At 52.5% G+C, this 19678-nt stretch overlaps 4 protein-coding genes across 7 annotated transcripts; 3 read left to right on the plus strand and 1 right to left on the minus strand.

Annotated features, from left to right (window-relative positions):
- The first annotated feature begins 2787 nt into the window (after window positions 1-2787).
- Window positions 2788-7967, plus strand: CLIC1 (chloride intracellular channel 1). The gene is made up of 6 exons (XM_036875574.2): window positions 2788-3043; window positions 5157-5266; window positions 5468-5593; window positions 5754-5860; window positions 6427-6608; window positions 7575-7967. The coding sequence occupies exons 1-6, from the start codon at window positions 3005-3007 to the stop codon at window positions 7734-7736; spliced, it is 726 nt and encodes a 241-aa protein (XP_036731469.2). The 5' UTR covers window positions 2788-3004; the 3' UTR covers window positions 7737-7967.
- A 331-nt stretch (window positions 7968-8298) lies between these two features.
- On the plus strand, window positions 8299-11550 carry DDAH2 (dimethylarginine dimethylaminohydrolase 2). The gene is made up of 7 exons (XM_036875573.2): window positions 8299-8499; window positions 9324-9686; window positions 9806-9905; window positions 10026-10099; window positions 10254-10373; window positions 10891-11040; window positions 11229-11550. Exons 2-7 carry the CDS (start codon window positions 9390-9392, stop codon window positions 11343-11345), a joined length of 858 nt encoding a protein of 285 aa, XP_036731468.1. The 5' UTR covers window positions 8299-8499; window positions 9324-9389; the 3' UTR covers window positions 11346-11550.
- A 305-nt stretch (window positions 11551-11855) lies between these two features.
- Window positions 11856-17608, minus strand: MPIG6B (megakaryocyte and platelet inhibitory receptor G6b). 4 transcript variants are annotated; one of them, XM_036875576.2, is made up of 7 exons: window positions 17255-17608; window positions 15067-15129; window positions 14505-14852; window positions 14255-14345; window positions 13866-13906; window positions 13652-13731; window positions 11856-13529 (listed from the first exon to the last, which is right to left on the minus strand). In XM_036875576.2, the coding sequence occupies exons 1-7, from the start codon at window positions 17310-17312 to the stop codon at window positions 13425-13427; spliced, it is 786 nt and encodes a 261-aa protein (XP_036731471.2). In that variant the 5' UTR covers window positions 17313-17608; the 3' UTR covers window positions 11856-13424. The 4 variants fall into 4 exon arrangements, with proteins under 4 accessions (XP_036731471.2, XP_036731472.2, XP_057349594.1 ...); XM_036875577.2 differs by lacking the exon at window positions 13652-13731; XM_057493611.1 differs by having other exon boundaries at window positions 11856-13731.
- On the plus strand, window positions 13903-19137 carry LY6G6C (lymphocyte antigen 6 family member G6C). Its single transcript, XM_036875579.2, is given in 6 exon segments — window positions 13903-14331; window positions 14975-15193; window positions 15625-16527; window positions 17924-17953; window positions 17956-18024; window positions 18462-19137. Coding segments are annotated over 4 exon segments (366 nt in total). The 5' UTR covers window positions 13903-14331; window positions 14975-15193; window positions 15625-16475; the 3' UTR covers window positions 18677-19137.
- Window positions 19138-19678: the final 541 nt, after the last annotated feature.

Raw genomic sequence — 19678 nt, forward strand, 5'->3', positions numbered from 1 at the left:
GAGGGAGCAGGGAACAGCAGGCACAGAGAAGGCTGGGAGCTGATTGGCCTATTCACATATGGGGCGGTGCCAGAACGTTCAAACTTCCCGCCCTCTGCTGTTGTTGGGCTCCCGGGCCTCCGGCCCTTTAGACTTTCTGAGCTTTGATTGACACGGGTGGAGCCTGTGAGAAGATCCAAAACGGAGCTGGTGCCAGGGCCCCTGGAACAGGCCGCGGGCTATCTGGGCAAGAGGCCTACCTTAAAGGGCCAGAGACGCGTTTTGTTTTTTTTTTTTCTGGAGAGTGGAGATAAGCAACATTAATTCAACCTGTGCCAACAACTCCAAGTTAATATTTGTACCTTCTGAGTTAATATTTAATAAGGAGCTTAGAACAGTGCCTGGCAAACATGGTAAGAGCTACGTGAGTATTTTAAAGAGACAAGCAGAAACAAGAAACAAGATTCCTATCTCAACCCTCCTTTGCCTGTTTCCTGGGTGCAGGGTATGACCATCCCCACATATATTTTAGACCTAATATATAATTTTGGTCCCCCTTATCCTTAAGGATAGAGGGGTGTCATTCATTCATTCAGCAACTATTTAATGCCTGCCTATTCTGGTCCAGGTGGTGGACTCAAAGTAATGAACTTAAGTCCAGGCTCCATGAAGCTTACTTTTTTGAATGTGTGTGTGAGGGGAGGAGAAGCAAGGAGGTTGTGGGGAAGACAGAAATAAAAAACATATCCCTTAAAATACATCTTCCTCCACAGCTTTGTTCTAGGTGCCTTGGATGGGAGATTCATCCAAGATATTAGGAAAAATGGTAGGGTAACATGGCTCTGCTAAACAATGATTGGAAAATCCTCTCTAGCAAGAAAGGTGAGGGTGAGAGTTAAGGGCTAGGTTAATGGTTACCCCTAGCAAATTGTTGAGCAATGGAGCTATGGAAACCTGGGGGAGGCCTGGTGGGAGCTCTGAGTGTCAGGGAGGGACACACCTTCCAATCTGGGGTGGGAAGAGATTAGAGACTGGTTTACCAAGCCTAGGAAGAGGAGGGAGTGGAAAGAGAAGTCTTCCTGCCCTGGGAAGGAAAGGGAGATATTGAGATAGGAGAAAAGCAAGAGCAAGGAGATGAGATGGGAAGGAGCTTCTCTGATGCAGGATTTGGGGGTGCATCTGGTTGCAAATCCAAGGGGGTTTCTGCCTACCAGAAAAGGGCAGCATTACCTGTCATCCGGGAAATTAAGGCAAAATACCTTGCTGGTAGCCATGTCAGCCAGCCAAAGTCAATATTGATGATCAAGGCAGTTCTTAACTGTAAAGCTGTAGGAGAGGAAAGAGAGGCCTGGGAAAAGCTGCCAGGGCTGTTTGAGCTCAAGGCTAGCCCCATTTGTCTGACGCTTCTCCCAAAAGGGAGATCTTTGTGGGGCAGATTCTCTGGTGAACATTGACCAGAGAAGAGGACCCAGGGAAGTAAGGCTACTTTGACCTCCTTTCCTCAGTTGAAGAGTCCCATGTGTAGATTTTGAGGATCACCCATTGAGGAGATTCACCCCCAACACACACATACCTATAGAATAATTCTACATCCACATAAAATGTTATAATTCAAGGAGGCAAACCCCCTCTCTGGAGAGGTGAGAGATAGGCCTGGCTGGAGCTCTAAGGAGCTCCCAGGGAGGAGAAAACCCACAGAAGAGGAAGCACAAGAGGAAGCCACCAACTCCTAGTTTCCAGCAGCTCTTCGCTTACTCCACCCTACTCCTGCCCCAAGTCTCTCCATCTTTAAGTTTCAAGTCCTATTTTTCTATATCCTTTCATTCTACCACGTTTTTCTGTAACTGTAGATCTTTTGTTAGATAGAGGGTGGTGTGGAAAAAACAGAAGAGAAGGTTGGATATGAGATACAGATGTAGAGGCCAGAATATGTCCAGTTTGGAGGACATATTTCTTGGGCTATTTTTCATCAGATCATAAAGAGTTTCATAGAACTTCCAAAATCAAGCTACTCTTCCTCCTTTCTTCCTACTTAATTGTGTCCCAAGGAACTCTACTTATACTGTCCTGATCTTTGCTTCCCCTCAAATCCCCAGGATAAGACCAGCTACCACCACCCTCTAGGCTCAGTGCGGCTCTATCCTGGGGCCACAAAAACCCCACCCTTTCACGCCATCTCCAATGCAACTGACAGTGAGAAAAGGACAAGGGGCACAGGAAGGGGCCCCAGTGGCGGCAGAAGTGTAGGCATTAAAGCTGACCAGGCTACTGAGCAGGAGTGGACGTCCCCCTTGTCTCAGCTTCCTGTTTCTTCCAGCACAAGGCCTGGTTGTCTCCCTTCCCATCTTCTGCTCTTTCACCACTCGTGTTCGTTCCCCAATCTCAGCTTGCACTTCCAAGCCCCTCTCCTGGACCACAGACCTAGCAACCCAGAAGTTGAATCAGAGTCCAAAAGGAATGGTGAAAAATAAATAAACAACCACCTTTCTGTTCTAAAATTCCTTCTCCAGACTCTCACGGGCTTGCCAAAGCTATTGGTGTCAAGTTTCTCGTTAGGCGGAGTGGGAGTGTCCTGTAATTAATGCAGCAGGGAAACTGAGGCAGGAAAAGACTCCTATGGTTTAGGAGAGTGGCAGAGAAACAAGGAGGTTCCCAGCATTTTTTCCCCATGACACTCCCATCCCTGATCCTCTAGGAGACCAGAGGATATCCCCTTCGGTCCCACTCCCTAGATCGTTGAGTCCCGCCCCCCCGCTGTCCCCTCCCCAGGTTCAGGGCGGGGCCGGTCTGTGAGTCAGCGGCTCTCTGATCCATCCCGAGTGGGGGTAGAGCTGGAGCAGCTAGGTGTAGGCTACGCCGGGCTGGTGGGGAGGTCGTGTCAGGAGTCAACAGGTCTGATTGGGCTTGCGTTGAGCTGAAGGGACAGAACTAGGTCTGGGGGAGAGAATCCTGGACTGTGAGACCCGCCTTGCCGGCCCCTCCCAGCTCCCCCAGCGCTCGCCGCTTCCTGGTCCTTGTCGCAACCATGGCTGAAGAACAGCCGCAGGTCGAATTGTTCGTGAAGGTAAGAACACCTTCTCCTTCCAAGGCCACCGTCCGAATTCCTAGAAGGCAACTCTCACCTTTCCCCAGCTCCAGCCTTAACTCCCCAATCCCTTCTCTTCTAGACGCTTCCCCCCTCCTCCCTGTGCAGTTTTTTACTGTGTGTGCTGGGCGGGGAGGGAGGGGAAAGAGGCAGCTGGTTCTGGAGGCGAAGACCATTAACCTGTGTGGTGTAATGAGAATGCTAGGCTCAACCCTGAAAAGTTTGTAAAACTGCAAGTTTCTAGCAGCCTAAGGACTGGAGGTAGAGAAAAGGGAGGGTTCCCTGGTGTTGAGAAGATTGACTTGGGGTGAGTTTAGGGGGACAAGCTGATGTTAAGACAGGAGAGAGGGGGCAGCGGGAGCCCAGTTGGGTTTGGGAGGGACAGAGGGAAACATCAGGACCTGTAGCCCTACTAAGAAGATCTTAGGTGAGGGGTGTCAGGGAGAGCACGTGTGTGCGTGTGTGTGGTGGGGGAGGTTTCAAAGAAGAGGGGTTGGGTGGGAGGCCTGTGAGTGGGAGGAGGTCAATGGGGGAGAATTGGTGGGGTGGAAGGCAATGGGACAGTGGGAGTGGAGTTCAAGAAGCAGGGTTGAAGAGATAATGGGTTGAGAACGCAAGTCCTGGGAATTTGGGGAAGCAAGAGAAAGGGAGGTGGCCGCAAGGGAGTTTAGCTGTGGCTACCGACAGGTAAGTGGGGAGAGTGATTAGAAAGGGAGGAGAGCCAAGTTAGGAGGTTTAGGGCTTGAGGAGTGTGGAAACAGGAGAAAGAAAATCACCCCAACTCTCTTCTCTCTCTGTGGGTGTGGATGAGGAGTGGCTGTCCCATGGGCCTTGGCTATCAAAGCCGCAGGCTGGGCAACGTGTCTGCCCTGCTCGCCTCCCCACTAGCGCAACACTCTTGTGCCCCGCCTTCCCTCCTTTTGGTCTGGGACTTCTCGATCTGTGTCTCCTTGTTTGCACATTCTCCCCACCCTTCACTTTCCTGTCGCTTTTCTCTCCTCTTCTCCCCTATTGTTCATCTTGGCTTTGTGTGTTGCCTTTCTCTTCTTTTTATGCTTAAGCTTCTCAGGGAACCATTCCCTCTCCCTGTGCCCCGTGTAAGTCAGCAGCCAGCGTTTCTGGGGCCACCCCACTTAGGTGTGGTCCCCACCTCACTCACACTTGCCTCAAGGGCTATTTTTACTTCTGGGCGAGGTTGCACTGCAGAGATTCTGGCCCCGGGTCCTGTGTGAGGAGGATTATTTAGTGCTGGGGATGTGTGCTGGGAGACCGGGGCAGGCAATGTAGAAGAAGAGGGAGGTGGCCCTAGCTGCCCAGGCCTCAGCCTCACAGATCCCTGCCCCCACTCCTTGCCAGGAAGGAAGCTGCTGCGGCCCAGAGACACTGTGAGATGAATCACCCTCAGCCTAGGGGGAGGTGTCCCTTGGGAGGTGAGGTCACTACTTGCCATTTAGAGGGCATCCCCCCTCTGCAAGGCCCTCCACTACTTCAGAGCAAGACTCTGAGCCTCTTGACTCCCCACCCAGCTGCCATCAACAGCTTGGGTGGAAGTATAGAGAACCAAAACTCTGGCTTCCAAACCTTTCCCCACCTTATCTGTCCTCAAGCTCTACTCCATTCAGGAACCCAGGAATCCAGGCCTCTATCCTCTAGCTCCAGCCTCACCCAGTCCCCCAGAATCCCTCCCTGGGGACTATCTCATGGGTTAATGTGAGAATTAAATGAGTTTTTGTGTGTAAAGTGCTTAGAATAGTACACAAAAAACTACCTCCATTACTGTTAGTCTTCTTTTCTGGGGACCAGACCCTCCAAGTTCTCCAAAACCCATTCCCCCTGCCTGCCTCCCACCTGTCCCCAGCTCTCTGGGAACCAGAAGCCCATCTTTACAGAAAATGTCCCCTTAATCTGCCCTAGGTTTGACCGAGCCCCCAGGGTGGAGAGCTTATTTTTGGGGGAAGTTTCCAGTGGTGAGACGGAAGTGGAATGACTAGATGGAAAACAGTTAGGTGTGGTTGTAGAAGATGCAGAGAATGTTCTGGGGATGGGTGGCATGCACCAGGCCTAACCTTGGGGGGTGGGGGTTGCTTTTCAGGCTGGCAGTGATGGGGCCAAGATTGGGAACTGCCCCTTCTCCCAGAGACTGTTCATGGTGCTCTGGCTTAAGGGAGTCACCTTCAACGTCACCACCGTTGACACCAAGAGGTGGGCCCACTTTGTTCCTTTAAACACCCCATGTGCACACGTGTGCACATATCCTCTCACCCACCTGAGTCTTTCCATTACTGAACCTTATTCTTACTTCCTTCCACCCAGAGCCCCTTTCTCTTCCCACATCCCTCCATCTCTCCTTTCTGGTTCTCCCTGGCCCCCTTTTCCTGTCCTGATGCCTGGCCTCTTCTCCAGGAGGACTGAGACAGTACAGAAGCTGTGCCCAGGAGGGCAGCTTCCATTTCTGCTGTATGGCACCGAAGTGCACACAGACACCAACAAGATTGAGGAATTTCTGGAGGCAGTACTGTGCCCTCCAAGGTATAGGGGCCCTCAGAATGGGGTGGGGAGCTGGTACACTCTGGGAAAGAGAGGAGCTGAAGAAATGGAAAACAGAGGTGGTGGTGTAGCTGGGGCAGGGGAGCCAAGGCTTTTCCTTGGAAGATGTCTTATCCTTTTTTTCCCATTGGGATTCTTTCAGGTACCCCAAACTGGCAGCTCTGAATCCTGAGTCCAACACAGCTGGGCTGGACATATTTGCCAAATTTTCTGCCTACATCAAGAATTCAAACCCAGCACTCAATGATAGTGAGTCTTGTAGGTGGGAGGCCTGGGTCCTAAGAAGAATGCAGGAGATCCAGGAATTGGGAGGTATTAGGGACACCCAGAAATTCAGATATCAGGGAGATAGAGATGTTGGCAGACCTTTATCCCCACTGCCTTATTTTGCTCTACTCCCATACTTCCTTGCATTCTCATTGGCTGTGACTTTTAAGCTTCTCTCCTTTGTTCCCTAGCCTCTCCGGCCTCACTGGGAACATTAGTTGGGTTAGGTTCTGGCCTGTTTCCTGGCAGCATAGGATTGTGCTTAAGAATAATGGCTTTAGATCCAGACTACTTGAATACAAATCCTGCCAGGTATGTGACTTTGCTATATAAAGTAAGGTAGCAACCCCCATTTCATGGGTCCATGTGAGAATTAAATGAGTTTTTGTCTGTAAAGTGCTTAAGTACCCATAGAAAACTACATTAGTGTAAGCTATTATTATTTTGGATTAGCCTTGCCATTAGTTTGCACCCCCGCCCACCATGGGCCACCTTGGACTATGTTGATCTTCTCCTGATGTTCTCACCAATTCCCCTCTGTTGCGCAGATCTGGAGAAAGGCCTTCTGAAAGCCCTGAAAGTTTTAGACAATTACTTGACGTGTCCCCTCCCAGAAGAAGTGGATGAAACCAGTGCTGAAGATGAGGGCATCTCTCAGAGAAAGTTTCTGGATGGCAATGAGCTCACCCTGGCTGATTGCAACCTGTTGCCAAAGCTCCATATAGTACAGGTGGGTGGTCATTGTAAGAGAGGGTGGCCACTGGGATGGTGCTTTAAGGAGCTCCCACAAAAGCTTCCCATGACAACCACTTCAAAGGTGGTTTATTTCTTAGGGTAGCTTCTATAGATTGCTACCAATAGAAGACAACACTCCGTTCCTTCTTGGCAGTCACTCCTGGTGAGAATTCCATGATAGAATTCCATGATAGACTCATGAGTGCAAACAGACTGGCCAAGAGTAACACAACCCAGTATTACTTTCAAGAATGTTCTTCCTGTGTCTGTCTTTGCCAAATCCCCAGATCAGACAGAGCAGGACTGTCCTAAATCAAAGCCTTAACTCTTTATAGCTTCCTTCTCCCACTTCCTCTTGTGAATGAAAGCTGCTGGGTCCTACATTTTTGTCATAGTCTCGAAGCTATGGTTTGGGTTGTGAAACACAGGCCCACTGTCAGTCTGTCACAGAACTGTATATTGCACATCTGTGTACTAGGCCCTGAAAGACACAAAGATATATGATGATTGGTCCTGGCCCTAAAAGATTTGAAATCTAGCTGAGAAGATGAAACATTCACATGTAAATTATTAATACATACTTAAAAGCCAAATGAAAAACAGAGACAGAAGTCGCTTTAGAAATTCAAGAGGAGAATTATATGGTTTGTGAAACTATATCTCAATAAAATCAAGAGGAGAAAAGTAGCACCATGGAATGGGGTGGTCTGAAAAAGGGCTGGTTATAAATGGCCAGGATTTCAGTAAGTGGAGAAGAAGAGTGAAGAGTTTACAAGACAGTGAGGAGTCTAGAAGGCCCGTTGGAGAAGACTCAAATGGGAGATAAGAATCATAGGAAGAGAAGCCAGATAGCGGAGGTTTCAAATGCCTAGAAGTGAAAGCTGGATTTTATTGCCTAGGCTTTGGGAGAAGGGTAGTTTCCCTGAGGCTAACCTGTTGGCCCCTCCCTTCCCACCCCCAGGTGGTCTGTAAGAAGTACCGTGGATTCTCCGTCCCAGAAGTGTTCCGTGGAGTGCACCGCTATTTGCGCAATGCCTATGCCCGGGAAGAGTTTGCCTCCACCTGTCCAGATGATGAGGAGATAGAGCTGGCCTATGAACAAGTGGCTAAGGCGCTCCAATAAGTTCCTCTTGGGGCTCCCTCACCCTCTTCCATTTTCTCCCTGGGTGGTTTCCACATGGCCACCCAATGGACACACTCCAAAATAGCCAGTGGACAGAGAATCCTGGAGCACTTGTGCAGGGCTGGCAGGGGGCATGAAGGGAAGGGATGGGGCATCTGGGTGAGATTTTTGTTGTGGGGTGGGGTGGGTAGGACAATGTATTTCAGTAATAAAATACAGAATGAAAATCTAGTGTTGTTTTTAACAAAGGGGGATTGAGTGTGGATAACAAGGAATGAAGAGGGGTCAGTGACCTTGAACTAGCACAGAAGCTGGTAATTTGGAAGAGGGATATTTGTGGTGGAGCATTGTTTTTCATGCTGGTCCACCATAGCTGCCATGTGGTCCATGTCGCATTTGCAGCCCAGCCTCCCGGGCAGGCCACATCTGGGTGGGCCTGGGCAGCACTCGCGGGGCGGGACTGAGTTCAGTTAAGGGGGGTCACAGTCCCCGTGGAGTGGGCGCGGCGTTGCGGGACGAAGTGGGCGTGGCCTCAAAGGAGCCCCGCCCCGTCCCGCTTAGACAATGCCCTGGAGCCGCCAGACGGTCGCGTCCCCGCCCCACCAGAGTACTTGAGCTCGTCTACTCAGGGATCCCTCAAAAGCCAGATTTCCAGCCCCCGACGCTGTAAGACTAGGGCTCTCTTTTCCGCTAACTCTGGTCCTCAGGTGGGTGGGGCCCCAGCCAAGAACACAGAGCGACAGGAGTGGGGTGGCCGCTGGAGGTAAGTCTGGGAAGGGAGATGTCCCCTGGATCGTGTGGGGGCCGGAGTTTTGGTTGCCGGGTCCGTGCCAGCACCGGACAGAGTGCAGGGCGTTCAAGATTTGGGTGCGGAGCTGAGCAGGGTGGACTTTGGGGAAGATGGACAACCTGGAACCCACAGTGGCGCCTGCTCCGCGGGACCACGCCCCCCGTTTTCTCCGCCCCTCGGATTTCGTTTTAGACCTCTCCCAGTCCTTCGGGATTCGGTCTGGTTTTTACTGGGTTGCGCTAGGGGGCAGCGTGACCAGCCGGGGTGGAGAGATGATGTTTAACTCTTTAGGATCTAATTCCTCCCTCCTTACCCCTCTCTCTCATTCGAACACCCACGACTTCCATCCCTCAGGCCCTGATACGGATACCCTCTCCCCTCAGCTGTCTCCTCCTATCCCATAAACCCAGTTGGTCCCTCGTCTCACTTCAGGTCATAACGGCAGCAAACAGCTGAGGGTTAAGGGGGCGGGGCCGCTGCATTTTTGGGCAGTGAGCGCATCCTAGCGGCTGCCAAGAGGGGCGCCCTGCAGGGAACTCACAAGGCCCCGAGCAGGGGCAACAGGTGTTTTGAAAATTAGGGAATCCAGTTTTGTCTGTCAGACTCTCCCAAGGCAGCAGATCCGCTAGAGTCCGGGATGGAGTGGGGTCTGCAGGAAAGGGAGGTCTGGAGGGGGTGGGGCGGAGTGGGAGGAGCGCCTGGAGATGGTAGGAGGAAGACCCGGGAGCTCCTAACCAACCCCCTACGCCCTTCTCTGCACGTCTCTCTACCTTCCCCTCTTCTGCCTCTTCTCCCAGACAGGTGAAGTAAAAAGAGAAAACTAAGAAATAAGTGCGGCCAGAGAGGGCGTCTGTGTGGATGGGATGGGGACTCAGGGAGAGGGGCTGGGCCGCTGCACCCATGCCTTGATCCGGGGGGTCCCGGAGAGCCTGGCGTCGGGAGAGGGTGCGGTGGCTGGCCTCCCGGCTCTGGACCTGGCTAAAGCTCAGAGGGAGCACGGGGTACTGGGGGGTAAACTGAGGCAGCGATTGGGGCTGCAGCTGCTGGAACTGCCTCCTGAAGAGTCGCTGCCGCTCGGACCGCTTCTTGGTGACACCGCCGTGATCCAAGGAGACACGGCCCTAATCACGAGGCCCTGGAGCCCCGCCCGCAGGCCGGAGGTGAGTCTCAGGGCGCAGGTGGGGGAGTAAGGGAAAAGGAGATGCTGGACGTGGGGCTCCTTAGAAAAGAACTGGAGTTGAGAAAGTCTTCGCCCCGCGCCCTTTTCTCCCACCCTAAGGTCGATGGAATCCGCAAAGCCCTCCAGGACCTGGGTCTCCGAATTATGGAGATGGGGGACGAGAATGCAACGCTGGATGGCACTGATGTTCTCTTCACCGGTGAGGTTGGGTTGCCTGCACCCCTGGCACAGGGAAGCAGAGTCTGGGTGACTAGGCCATCTCGGGCCTTGTTTCCAATTCACTCTCACCCTCAAACCTCCGCGGCCTCCCTGGGCTCAGGCCGGGAGTTTTTTGTAGGCCTGTCTAAGTGGACCAATCACCGAGGAGCTGAGATCGTGGCGGACACGTTCCGAGTGAGGAGGGGACCAGCCTTGAGCGGGGAGAGTGGAGAACAGATGGGGGATGGAGGGGCTGGCGTGGGGGAGGGCGCTGAGAGGGAGAGGATGAGAACAGCCTGTGTTTGAGGGTATCCCCGCATCCCTGAATACTTTCCCTTGTTTCCCCTAGGACTTTGCGGTCTCCACAGTCCCGGTCTCGAGTCCCTCCCACCTGCGTGGCCTCTGTGGCATGGGGGGACCACGCACTGTGGTGGCAGGTAGCAGTGAAGCCGCCCAAAAGGCTGTCAGGGTGAGGAGAGGCGGGGCCGGGATGAAGGAGGCGGGGGCAAGCCCACCGAAGTGGGCGTTGGCTCCAGGCCCGGGAGGCCCGTTGCTCAGAGGTTCGGAAAATTAGCTCCAACCCCTGCCTGCATGGAGCTATCAATGTCGAGTGTCAAGTTACATTAGGGGGACAGGCAGCTGGGACACAGTGCAAAAGAGTCTATTAACATGTCTTCTGAGTTTCAAGAAACTCCCCAAAGGTGACTAAGCTGTGACTTGAAGGATGGATGGTACTGAAAGGTGGGGGCTGGAGAAAGGGAAAAGAGGGCTGCAGGGGAAAAGAACTGCATGTGACTCCGGGGTGGAAATTAGCAAACGTAACTAAAGTGCTTAAACAGGGCCTGACACACAGTAAGTGCTATGTGCTTGCTATCATTATTATTTCACAAATGTAACTGTCCCCTGCTCTTAGCAGTGGTAGGGCAGCCAGACTCAGTTGGGAAGAGGTCATGAGACTTGACCGCATCCTCTTTCTTCTCCCCCAGGCAATGGCAGTGTTGACGGATCACCCCTATGCCTCACTGACCCTCCCAGATGACGCAGCTGCTGACTGTCTCTTTCTGCGTCCTGGGTTGCCCGGGGTGCTCCCTTTCCTCCTGCACCGTGGAGGTGGGGACCTGCCCAACAGCCAGGAGGTGAGGGGAGGCAGGAGCATCGCCACCACCACTACCCAGAGGAAGGAGTCTCAGGCTTTGCTTGTGGGAGGAAGGAGGGGTACCTTCTCTGGAAACCTGGGTGGGACCATTCTGAGCTGGCTAGTAGGGGGGGCCTGCTGTGGCTTCGGGTCTCATTCCCCTCTCCTCACTTCATGTCCTCCCTGCAGGCACTGCAGAAGCTCTCTGATGTCACCCTGGTACCTGTGTCCTGCTCAGAACTGGAGAAAGCAGGCGCTGGGCTCAGCTCCCTCTGCCTGGTGCTCAGCACACGCCCCCACAGCTGAAGGCCTGGCCTTGGGGTCCTGGTGAGCCAGGAATAGGGCCACATAGGGAGTGGAAGGGGATGGAGGATTACATAGAGGACGATGAATAGGCAGTAGTGAGAAGAGGGCCCCAAGATGGGGGGAGGGCATAGTGTGGAAGAAAAAAGGATAGAGGCCACTGGGTGAGTCCTCTCCCCCAGAACAATAAAACAAAACTGACCTTTTAGACTGGGCGGTGGCTGGTGTCTTTCTGGGACAAAGGGGCAACGGCAGGGCTGACACTTGAGATTGAGGTTAGTACTAGGAAGAAGGCCTCTCTCATTCATCAAACCCTAATTAGGCACTTCCTGACTTATTGCCCAACCCTGTCTTAGGTGTCCATCCACAAAATGAACAGGATGGAATTTCTATTGTGGAGGGCATGTACAGGGCAGAGAAGAGTGAGTATGGTGGATCACTAAATGTCAGGTGATTCAGAGACTGGTAGATTACTAGCCCACACTTAGGAAGAAATGATGCTTTCCAGGGACATTCATTTTCATTCACTCATTTACTGAAGCTTAGCAGTAATTAAAAAAAAGGTCAGTCTCCTGATATCAGGGAATTCAAAGTACATATAAATTTCTTACATATTGACATACACTGCTATGATAGAACAATTCACAGGAGACTGTTGCTATGAGAGAAATACAGGGACTCCCTAGGGCATCACAATGTATGCAGGAGTGGGCAAAGAGGGTCAGGAATGACTTCCCAGAAAAGGCTGCACTTGAACTGAATCCTGAGGAAAAATAAGATTAGCCAAGAAGGTAATGCGGGGGAGGGAAAAGGTTAAGCCAGAAAAAAGGAGTTGCTTGGGGCAAAGGCATATTTGGGGCCTGGCATGTTGTGTGCATGTAAAGTAACAGAGATAAGCCTGGAGAATAGGCAGAGTGCTGTGGCACCTGGTACTCAAAGCCAAGGCCTATCAGCCCAGAGCTGAAGGTTAAGGAAAGAAATACTGCATTTCTGGAGTTACAGGCTCTTAGGAGCTGGTTAGTGTTTGGGGAGGCTCTGTCTGGCTTTCAGGGAGGAGGGAAAGGGCAGGAGAATGAGGTGGGGTATGGGTAATCCAGGGAGGAAATAAGGAAATTTACATTCAGATGGCAGCACTGGACATGAGGAAGGGTGTAGATTTGACAGTGATATTAAAATAGAAAGATAGGACTTGGTTCACTGTATGGGAGTGTGAGGAAGAAGGTCTGCATGCCTCCCAGTTTCTGGTTTGGGCAACTGGGTTGATCAAGAGAGAATGCAGAGGAAGATTAAGTGAGTGCCTTAGCAGATGACAATCATTTGGGTTTGGGATAGGCTGTGCAAAACACCTAGGGCTACCCAGGCAAGGATGTACAAAGGATGGTTTGGAAATCCAATACCTGAGATCTGGGCTGGAGAGAGTTCTGGGAGTCATTTGCAAAGGTGAGGGCTGAGGACTGGCTGTGGATGACAGCTTCCCGGAGAACAGGAAGGCAGATAAAGAAAGGGACAAACCTAGAATGGTGGGGAAGACCATGGGGTTAGGGAGCAAAAAAACAGGAGTCCAGAAGGAAGACACCAGCATTAAAGAAAAACAGTTTAAAGAAAGAAGTGCTCTAAACCCAAGCCAGATGAATGCTAAAAAAAATCTACTGGGTGTGGCCATTAGGACATCACTGTCAACCTCATGGAGAGCAGATGAGCAGTGAGAGTGGAGTGATGGAGAAGAAAATGGAAGAGACAGGTTGTAGGCCCCTGGTTCAAAGAGCTTGATGGTGAGGGAAGGGAAGAGTTAGGGTGACAATCTAGGAGTTGTCAATGGCTTAAGATGGGGAGACTGGGCTTGATCAGATTTAGAGAGAACACTGATAGGGAAGGAGAATGGAAGTTATATGAAACATGGGGTAACTGAAGAAGCAAGATCAGCAGCAGAAGTTGCCTGGAACCTAGGTCTCCTAACTCCCAATCCAATGCTCATTTCTATCCTGTGGTGCCTTCCTTTCCCAGGTAGGGGCCAAGAAGGGGAGGGGTTATTTGGAGAGCTGGGAATCCCCAGTTTGTTAAGTATAGAGTAAGGGCTTCCCTTCAAACTACAACTGCATAGATGGTGGAAGCATCAGCAGGGACCACTGGGGTCAAGCGGCAGGGCCTTCTGAGGGCCATATGATCCAGGTCTGCGTAGAGCAGGCTCTGAAAAGTGGGGAAGAAGGTAAAAGGGTCTCAGAAGTCTGACTTCTTGGGGATCCAGGTCTGTCTGGGTTCACTTTCCTCAGGGATTCTAGCCAGCCCCCTTCCCATCCCCAGGCCCTTACAGGTTCCTGGTCCAGGTCCCCTGCAGTCTTGGGCTCCTCCTCCTTTACTGGGCTCTGGGGTTCGGCTTTCACGAGTGGAGCTATGTGGGGGGGACAGAGCTGAAGGACTGAGAGAAGGTGACCAACTTGTCTGCTCCCAGCAAGGGCTCAGACCCAGAAATTGAGGGATGGGGAATGTTCTGGTGGAAGGACAATGGGGTGGAATTAGTCTCACCAAATCTGGGGAGTGGTGGAAGCGGGTGCGGGGATGATCGCCTGTAAGGAATGTAGAAGAGTCTTTGAGAGCCACCAGTCTTTTCTCTTGTTCTCCTGGCCTCCAGGCCGCGCCAACAATAACCTAGCAATTTGCAGCTTCTGACCCTTCAAAACGAATTAGGCTCCACGTGCACAGATAGTCCCGCCCACACTCTGTTCCTCTGCGCTCTAGCTTCGCTTCCCTAGCCAGGGCTCCACCCGCCAGACTGGCCTCGCCCCTAACTTCCCCATTCTTCTCTAAAGCAAACCCCACCGCCCCAGATCTAGCTTTTGTCTGCGAAACTTCTGATCCCGCGCCTCCCCCTCGGGTTTGGATCCATTAAACCAGGCCCCGCCCCTCGTGCTCACCTACGCATCCACCAGACCACGCCCAACGCCCCTAGTGCCAGCGCTAGACCGGCGACCAGCAGCAGGATCAACAGCTGGTGATACACAGACCCTGGGGGAGCGGTGGAGGAAGGGTGGTGGATGCCGAGATCAGGGGTTCGAGGACAGAGAACTAGCTCTTAGGCTCAGGAACCCCGAGCCAAGGTCCCCGCCCCCTCTCAGGGGTGTATGTCCTAGTTAAGTCCCCCTATATGCAAAGACCTCAACCTACCGTGAATAGGCCCCGGAGCCCTGCAATCGGCCCGGTCCCCCAGCACGTGAAGAACCGTACGGCTCTCATCTTCGTGGCGGCCTCTGCAGAAAAAGGTGCCTGAGTCCCCCGCGCTCAGGAGCAGCTCCAGCCGCCGGATGCCAGGGTCCAGGGCGCGCAGGCGTGCAGCAAAGGGCTGGACTGGAGGCACCGTGGGGGTCCCGCTTGATGAGGCCCACAGGATTGGGCGGCGTCCTTTGGACAGGCCCTTGCAGGCCGGGAAGCTAGGCGCCCAGGCCCAGCGGATGGGATGCGAGACCCCTGCACAGGAGAGATTCACCCGGTCCCCGGGGCTGCCGTCCAGTGAAGCTAGGGGAGGCGGGGAGTTGGAGGACAGTGGTTAGGGCAAGTACGCAGGGTGAGACGACGCTCCACACTCGCATTCCCGTCTCCTCTCCCTCTCTCCTCTCCTCTGCTCTCCCACCATCCAGTATCTTCTCATACACAACCCAAGCCCCTAGTCGCCCCCTGCCCCGCCCCAGCCTTTTCCTCGTCCATCCCGACGTTCCAAGGGACAGCTTACCCCCGGGGTTCCCCTGGGCCCTCCGCAGCAGCAGCGGTAGGAGCTGCAGAACAAGGACCATGGCTGGGATGTGTCGGGAGAGAAGGCGAGTGAGTCAGCAGAGGAGACCGGAGGGAAACTGGAGCGGGTATGTGGTGGGCTGACTGCGGGTCTGGGGGCTCCGATAAGGGGCGGGGGTGGGGCCACCGGCTGCTCGGATCCCTCACAGCCCTAAACAACGCTCATTTGAAATTGGTCGTGGGGCGAGTCACAAAAGCATTTTCACATACTGGGACTCCTGCAATGTGGCAGTGACCAGAGCATCAGGAATTCTGGATACCGGATGGCTAAGCTCAAATTCTGACTTTGCCATCTACTAGCTGCAAAATGTGAGCAAGTCTCTTACTTCTCTGGGCCTGTTTGCTCCTCCATGAGAATGGGGATAAAAGCATCTCCCTCCTAGAGTATTGTGAAAACTAAAAAATGTAATATACATAAACCATCTAGAACAATAGCTGACACATAGGAACACTATTTAAGTGCTTGCCATTGTTATTTCTATTTCTACTCTTATTTTAGCTTCTGCTTCACCTGTCTGTGCCCACGCTGTCCTCTGGCCTGCTGTGCCCCACCCAAACCGGCAGGTTTTGATTGGGGTGGCATTTGGGAGCAGGTGCGTAAGCCCCACACTTAGGACTTCAATGAACTTCACTGGAGCAGAGGAAACCAGGTCAGGCCAAGCCCAAGTGAGGCCAGGGCAAGGCTGCAAGAACCTGTAGGGGCCCTGAAGCAGCCCCTCCTTAGGAGGCAGCCCCAGCTCATGCCTCTGCAACTATGACATCAAAGAAGCCCTTGGCAACATCACAAGCCCTACTTATTCAACCTGTGGCTGAGCAGAGCTTGGGAAGACCAAGTGGGGGTTGAACCGGATTAATTTGGCCCCTTCAATTCTCAATTTCTGCCCACAGACACCTACCAATATCTCCGGGGACCCAAATTTGGCAATCAGGTTGGGCCACATCCCATTGCCATTTCCCAGCAACCGGCAGATGCTACCACCACAGCCAGTGTACCATCACAGGGCCCTTTGGTGATGCTTCTTCAGAGGATTGGACAGGCAGGGCTGCCGGTGCGGGGCAGGAGGGATGTCTTGGCTTGAAACCAAGAACCAAAATGGAGTTGGCCACTAGTGAACCTCACCTCTTTCCCATCCCTACTCCCCTACCTAGTCCTGCTTAGCCCCTCTCCACCACTGCTCTTTTACTGTGTCTGCTGTGTGTAAACAGGGAAGGTGGGGCCACCAAGGGGCAGGGAAGGGAGGGACCATTGGGATTACAAATTCCAAAAAGGCCACTCAATTCCCAGAGCTGGATCCCTGAAAACTTACTCTGTCAGCTGCTGCATTTGCTACCATTCTCAGGACCATCACAATGAAAGGCCTTCTGGTGCTCACCCTGTCTTCTCTGCTTTGCTGGGTCACAGGTGAGCTCCTGGGGGCCCCAAGGACCTAGTTCACCCAGTCAGGACTTATACCCTGACCCAGCCACTGCCCTGCACTACCTACCACACAGGATCCCACCCCCACCCCACCTCTCACCCTTCCCTAAGTGGCTCTCCTGTGCCTCCAGAACCAGGTCTCCTTGTGACAAGGTCCTTGCTCCATTTCTCAAGGACCCACATCTCCACCCTACAGACTCCTCTCCACCTCCAAGACCCACTCTTCTAACCTGCCAGGCTCCAGGTCGCCTGTTTCCCACTGTAAGGTACCCACTTCTTGCCAATTCTGACATCCAGTTCTCCTGCCAACCCCACTCCAGTAAAAACTCTCTGGGATCCAGCTTACTTGCTTTCTCCTCTCACCACCTGCACTCAGCAGGGTCCTTCCAGAAACTGGGCATCAAGCCTGGGGCTTATTTTGCACCCCACCCTCTCCATGTATTCCATCAGGGACTTTGTGCTCAGTCCCTAAGGCAGTGGCCTTTCCAGTGCCTCCCTACTCCTGCCTGGGGCACATACCCCCAGGGACACAAGCTTTCTGGAGGGTCCCAGTGACCTCTCAGAACCTCCCCAGGAACCAGGAAGATTTCTAGCCTTCTAGGAAGGGACTGCCAGAGCTGCTCACCCCCAGGTGGGTTTCACTGAGGTGCAGTCACCAGGCTCCTTCACTCTTGTATCAACCCCCTCTTTCACCAAACCTCTATGCCCAAACCTTGAATAGCTGAGGCAGGATGTTTGAGGGTGCTGCCTTCTGCACCCACCCTCTCCATTTGGTAAGGTGCTCAGGTGGAATCTGATGATCTGTCTCCCAGATATTTTGTCAGAGATTCTTTTCTGCTGGGGTGAGTGGATCCTGTTCAGGTCTAGTTCCTTTTCCCATGTTCTTGGAAGTCCCAGGAGGTGAGAGTAAATTGCTGAAGGTGGTATTTGTGCCAGCTTCAAGTTCCAAGCCATTTCTGCAAGTGTTATAACTTCCATGATTTCTATTTCTAATATTTCTTCCTATTTCAAGTCTCCATCTGTGATGTCTTCTGAATTCTTTCATCTTCTCCCCTGCCTTCTACATTCTTTCTCCACGGTATTCTCACATTCCATCTATCCCCAGCCGTATATGTTTGTTGGTATCTCTGCCTCTTCTGACTCACCTCCTAGTAGGGTGGGGTGAAGGAAGTCATTTAGGGTGTGGCTCTTTCCAAAGGAACAATTCTACCTTCACCCACTTCCACTTTTTCTGCACTGCTCACCTGCTCTGTCCCTACCAGACCAAACATGTAGGAATATCTACCTGACTGGCTCTTCTCCACCCTACCCCACAGCCTGGCTCCCCTGCAGGTGAGTCACACACCCCAACACCTCAGCCTAACTTGTGTCTTCTTCCCAGCTGGCATTCGCTGTCACTCCTGCTACAAGGTCCCTGTGTGGACAGGCAGTCCTTCCTCCTGGAACCAGGACAACAATGCCTGACAACAAATGTGTACCTTGGTAACAGCCCCTCCTTCCATGGAGAGAGACGGCCGGTGGGAGACTATAGTTGGGGTTGAGGCCAGACTAAGGCTAAGACTGAGATGGAAAAGAAAGTTTCATCAATGGTAACATTTGGCACAGGATTCTGTGTCAGGTGCCATTCTATGACTTAACATAGATCGTTTCAATTAATGTTCATAAAACCCTATGATTTGATGCTGTTATGATGCTGAGGAAACTGCCTCAGAAAGAGACAATAACAGGTTCAAGTCCTCACAGCCAGCAAGGGCTAGGACCAGGTGTGGGTGCAGGGATGGGAAAGGAGGCGTGGGGCAGTCAGTTAGACTGAGAAGAGATAAAGACGGGGAGGGCCAGGGACAGAGTTGGGTAGGAGGTAGACACATGCATGTCAGGTGCCCATCCCAGCTAAACCCACTGCCCACTCCTACCCCCAGCTAAGATGTGGGTTTTCTCCAATCTTGGTTGTGGCACACAGGAAGAGCCCTGTTGAGAGGCCATCAACCAAATGAGCAGAAAGCTGGGCCTGACCTACAACACCACTTGCTGTAACCAGGACAGCTGCAACAGCCCGGCCCCTCAGTCCACCCCGGGTCTGTCTCTTGTCCTCCTCACCTCCTTGGCTGGCTTTGGCCTCTGGCTGCTGCACTGAGACTTGCTTGGTGACTGTCCCTCCTTCCAGCTGCTGTAGCCTGAGCCTCTCCCTGTGTCACCATATCACTTGGCTTTCCACAGTGGTCTCCCCCTACCTCCCTTTTCGCGGAAAAGCGTTTCTCCAGACCCTTCATCTGTCTTTAATGGGACAGTTGTCTCCCCACTCTGCTTTTCCTGAGTCCTTCCCACTTCCCTATAGACCACACCAGATCTTCCACTGGCCTCTAGAAGGGCTATTTGCCCTCAACCGTGCCCTACTTGGGGAGGATTTGAGATCTGAGCCTGAAATGAAGCTTCTGTCCTGTCCCCAATGAAGGCTCCTAGGAAGGACCTGAAGACCTCACCGTATGGGGCTGATTCCCCAAACCCTGGCTCCCACATATACCCCATCCCCATGCTCACCTCTTCCCAGGTTAATTAATAAATGTTTGTGTCTGATAATTGGTGTGTTTATTGTCAGAAGACCTATTATTCAAGGTCCCCTCCCAGGAAATAACACTCTCAGTTTCTGCCCTCACCCAAGAATCCTTCAGGGAATTTCTAGGGGAGGCTGGGCTGGGGCAAATGGAGAAACAGGTTTTTCAGGCCATCATCCTCCCTTCTGGTGTCTGGGGGTGATACACAGGTCCCAGTGTTTGTAGAAACAATCTTTATCCCAAATTGAGGCCACATTTCTGTTGTACCACCAAGAAGGAGGTGCAGCCTGGCTTGAGGGCACCCCAAAAAGGGTAGAGAGTTGCATGGGGGTGGGACTTGGACCTTCTTTCCAGACTCAGTCCCTTAGGTTAGAGTCAGAGGTCTTACCTGGCCTAGTTACTAAGTGGGGCACCAAGCAACCTCCTATCACACTGCTTATTATATTCCCTTTCTCAATTCAAAATTAGTGGTATTAGGAGCCAAGGTGCAAATGGGGGAAAGTGGAATAAACCCAGACAACCACATTCCTGGTGACCCCCACTCAGCCCAGAGCCTGCTCCCTTCAGTGATCCCTATTGCTAAG

The sequence above is a fragment of the Manis pentadactyla genome, chromosome 16 (genome assembly GCF_030020395.1).
Source record: "Manis pentadactyla isolate mManPen7 chromosome 16, mManPen7.hap1, whole genome shotgun sequence".
NCBI classification, from domain to species: domain Eukaryota; kingdom Metazoa; phylum Chordata; class Mammalia; order Pholidota; family Manidae; genus Manis; species Manis pentadactyla.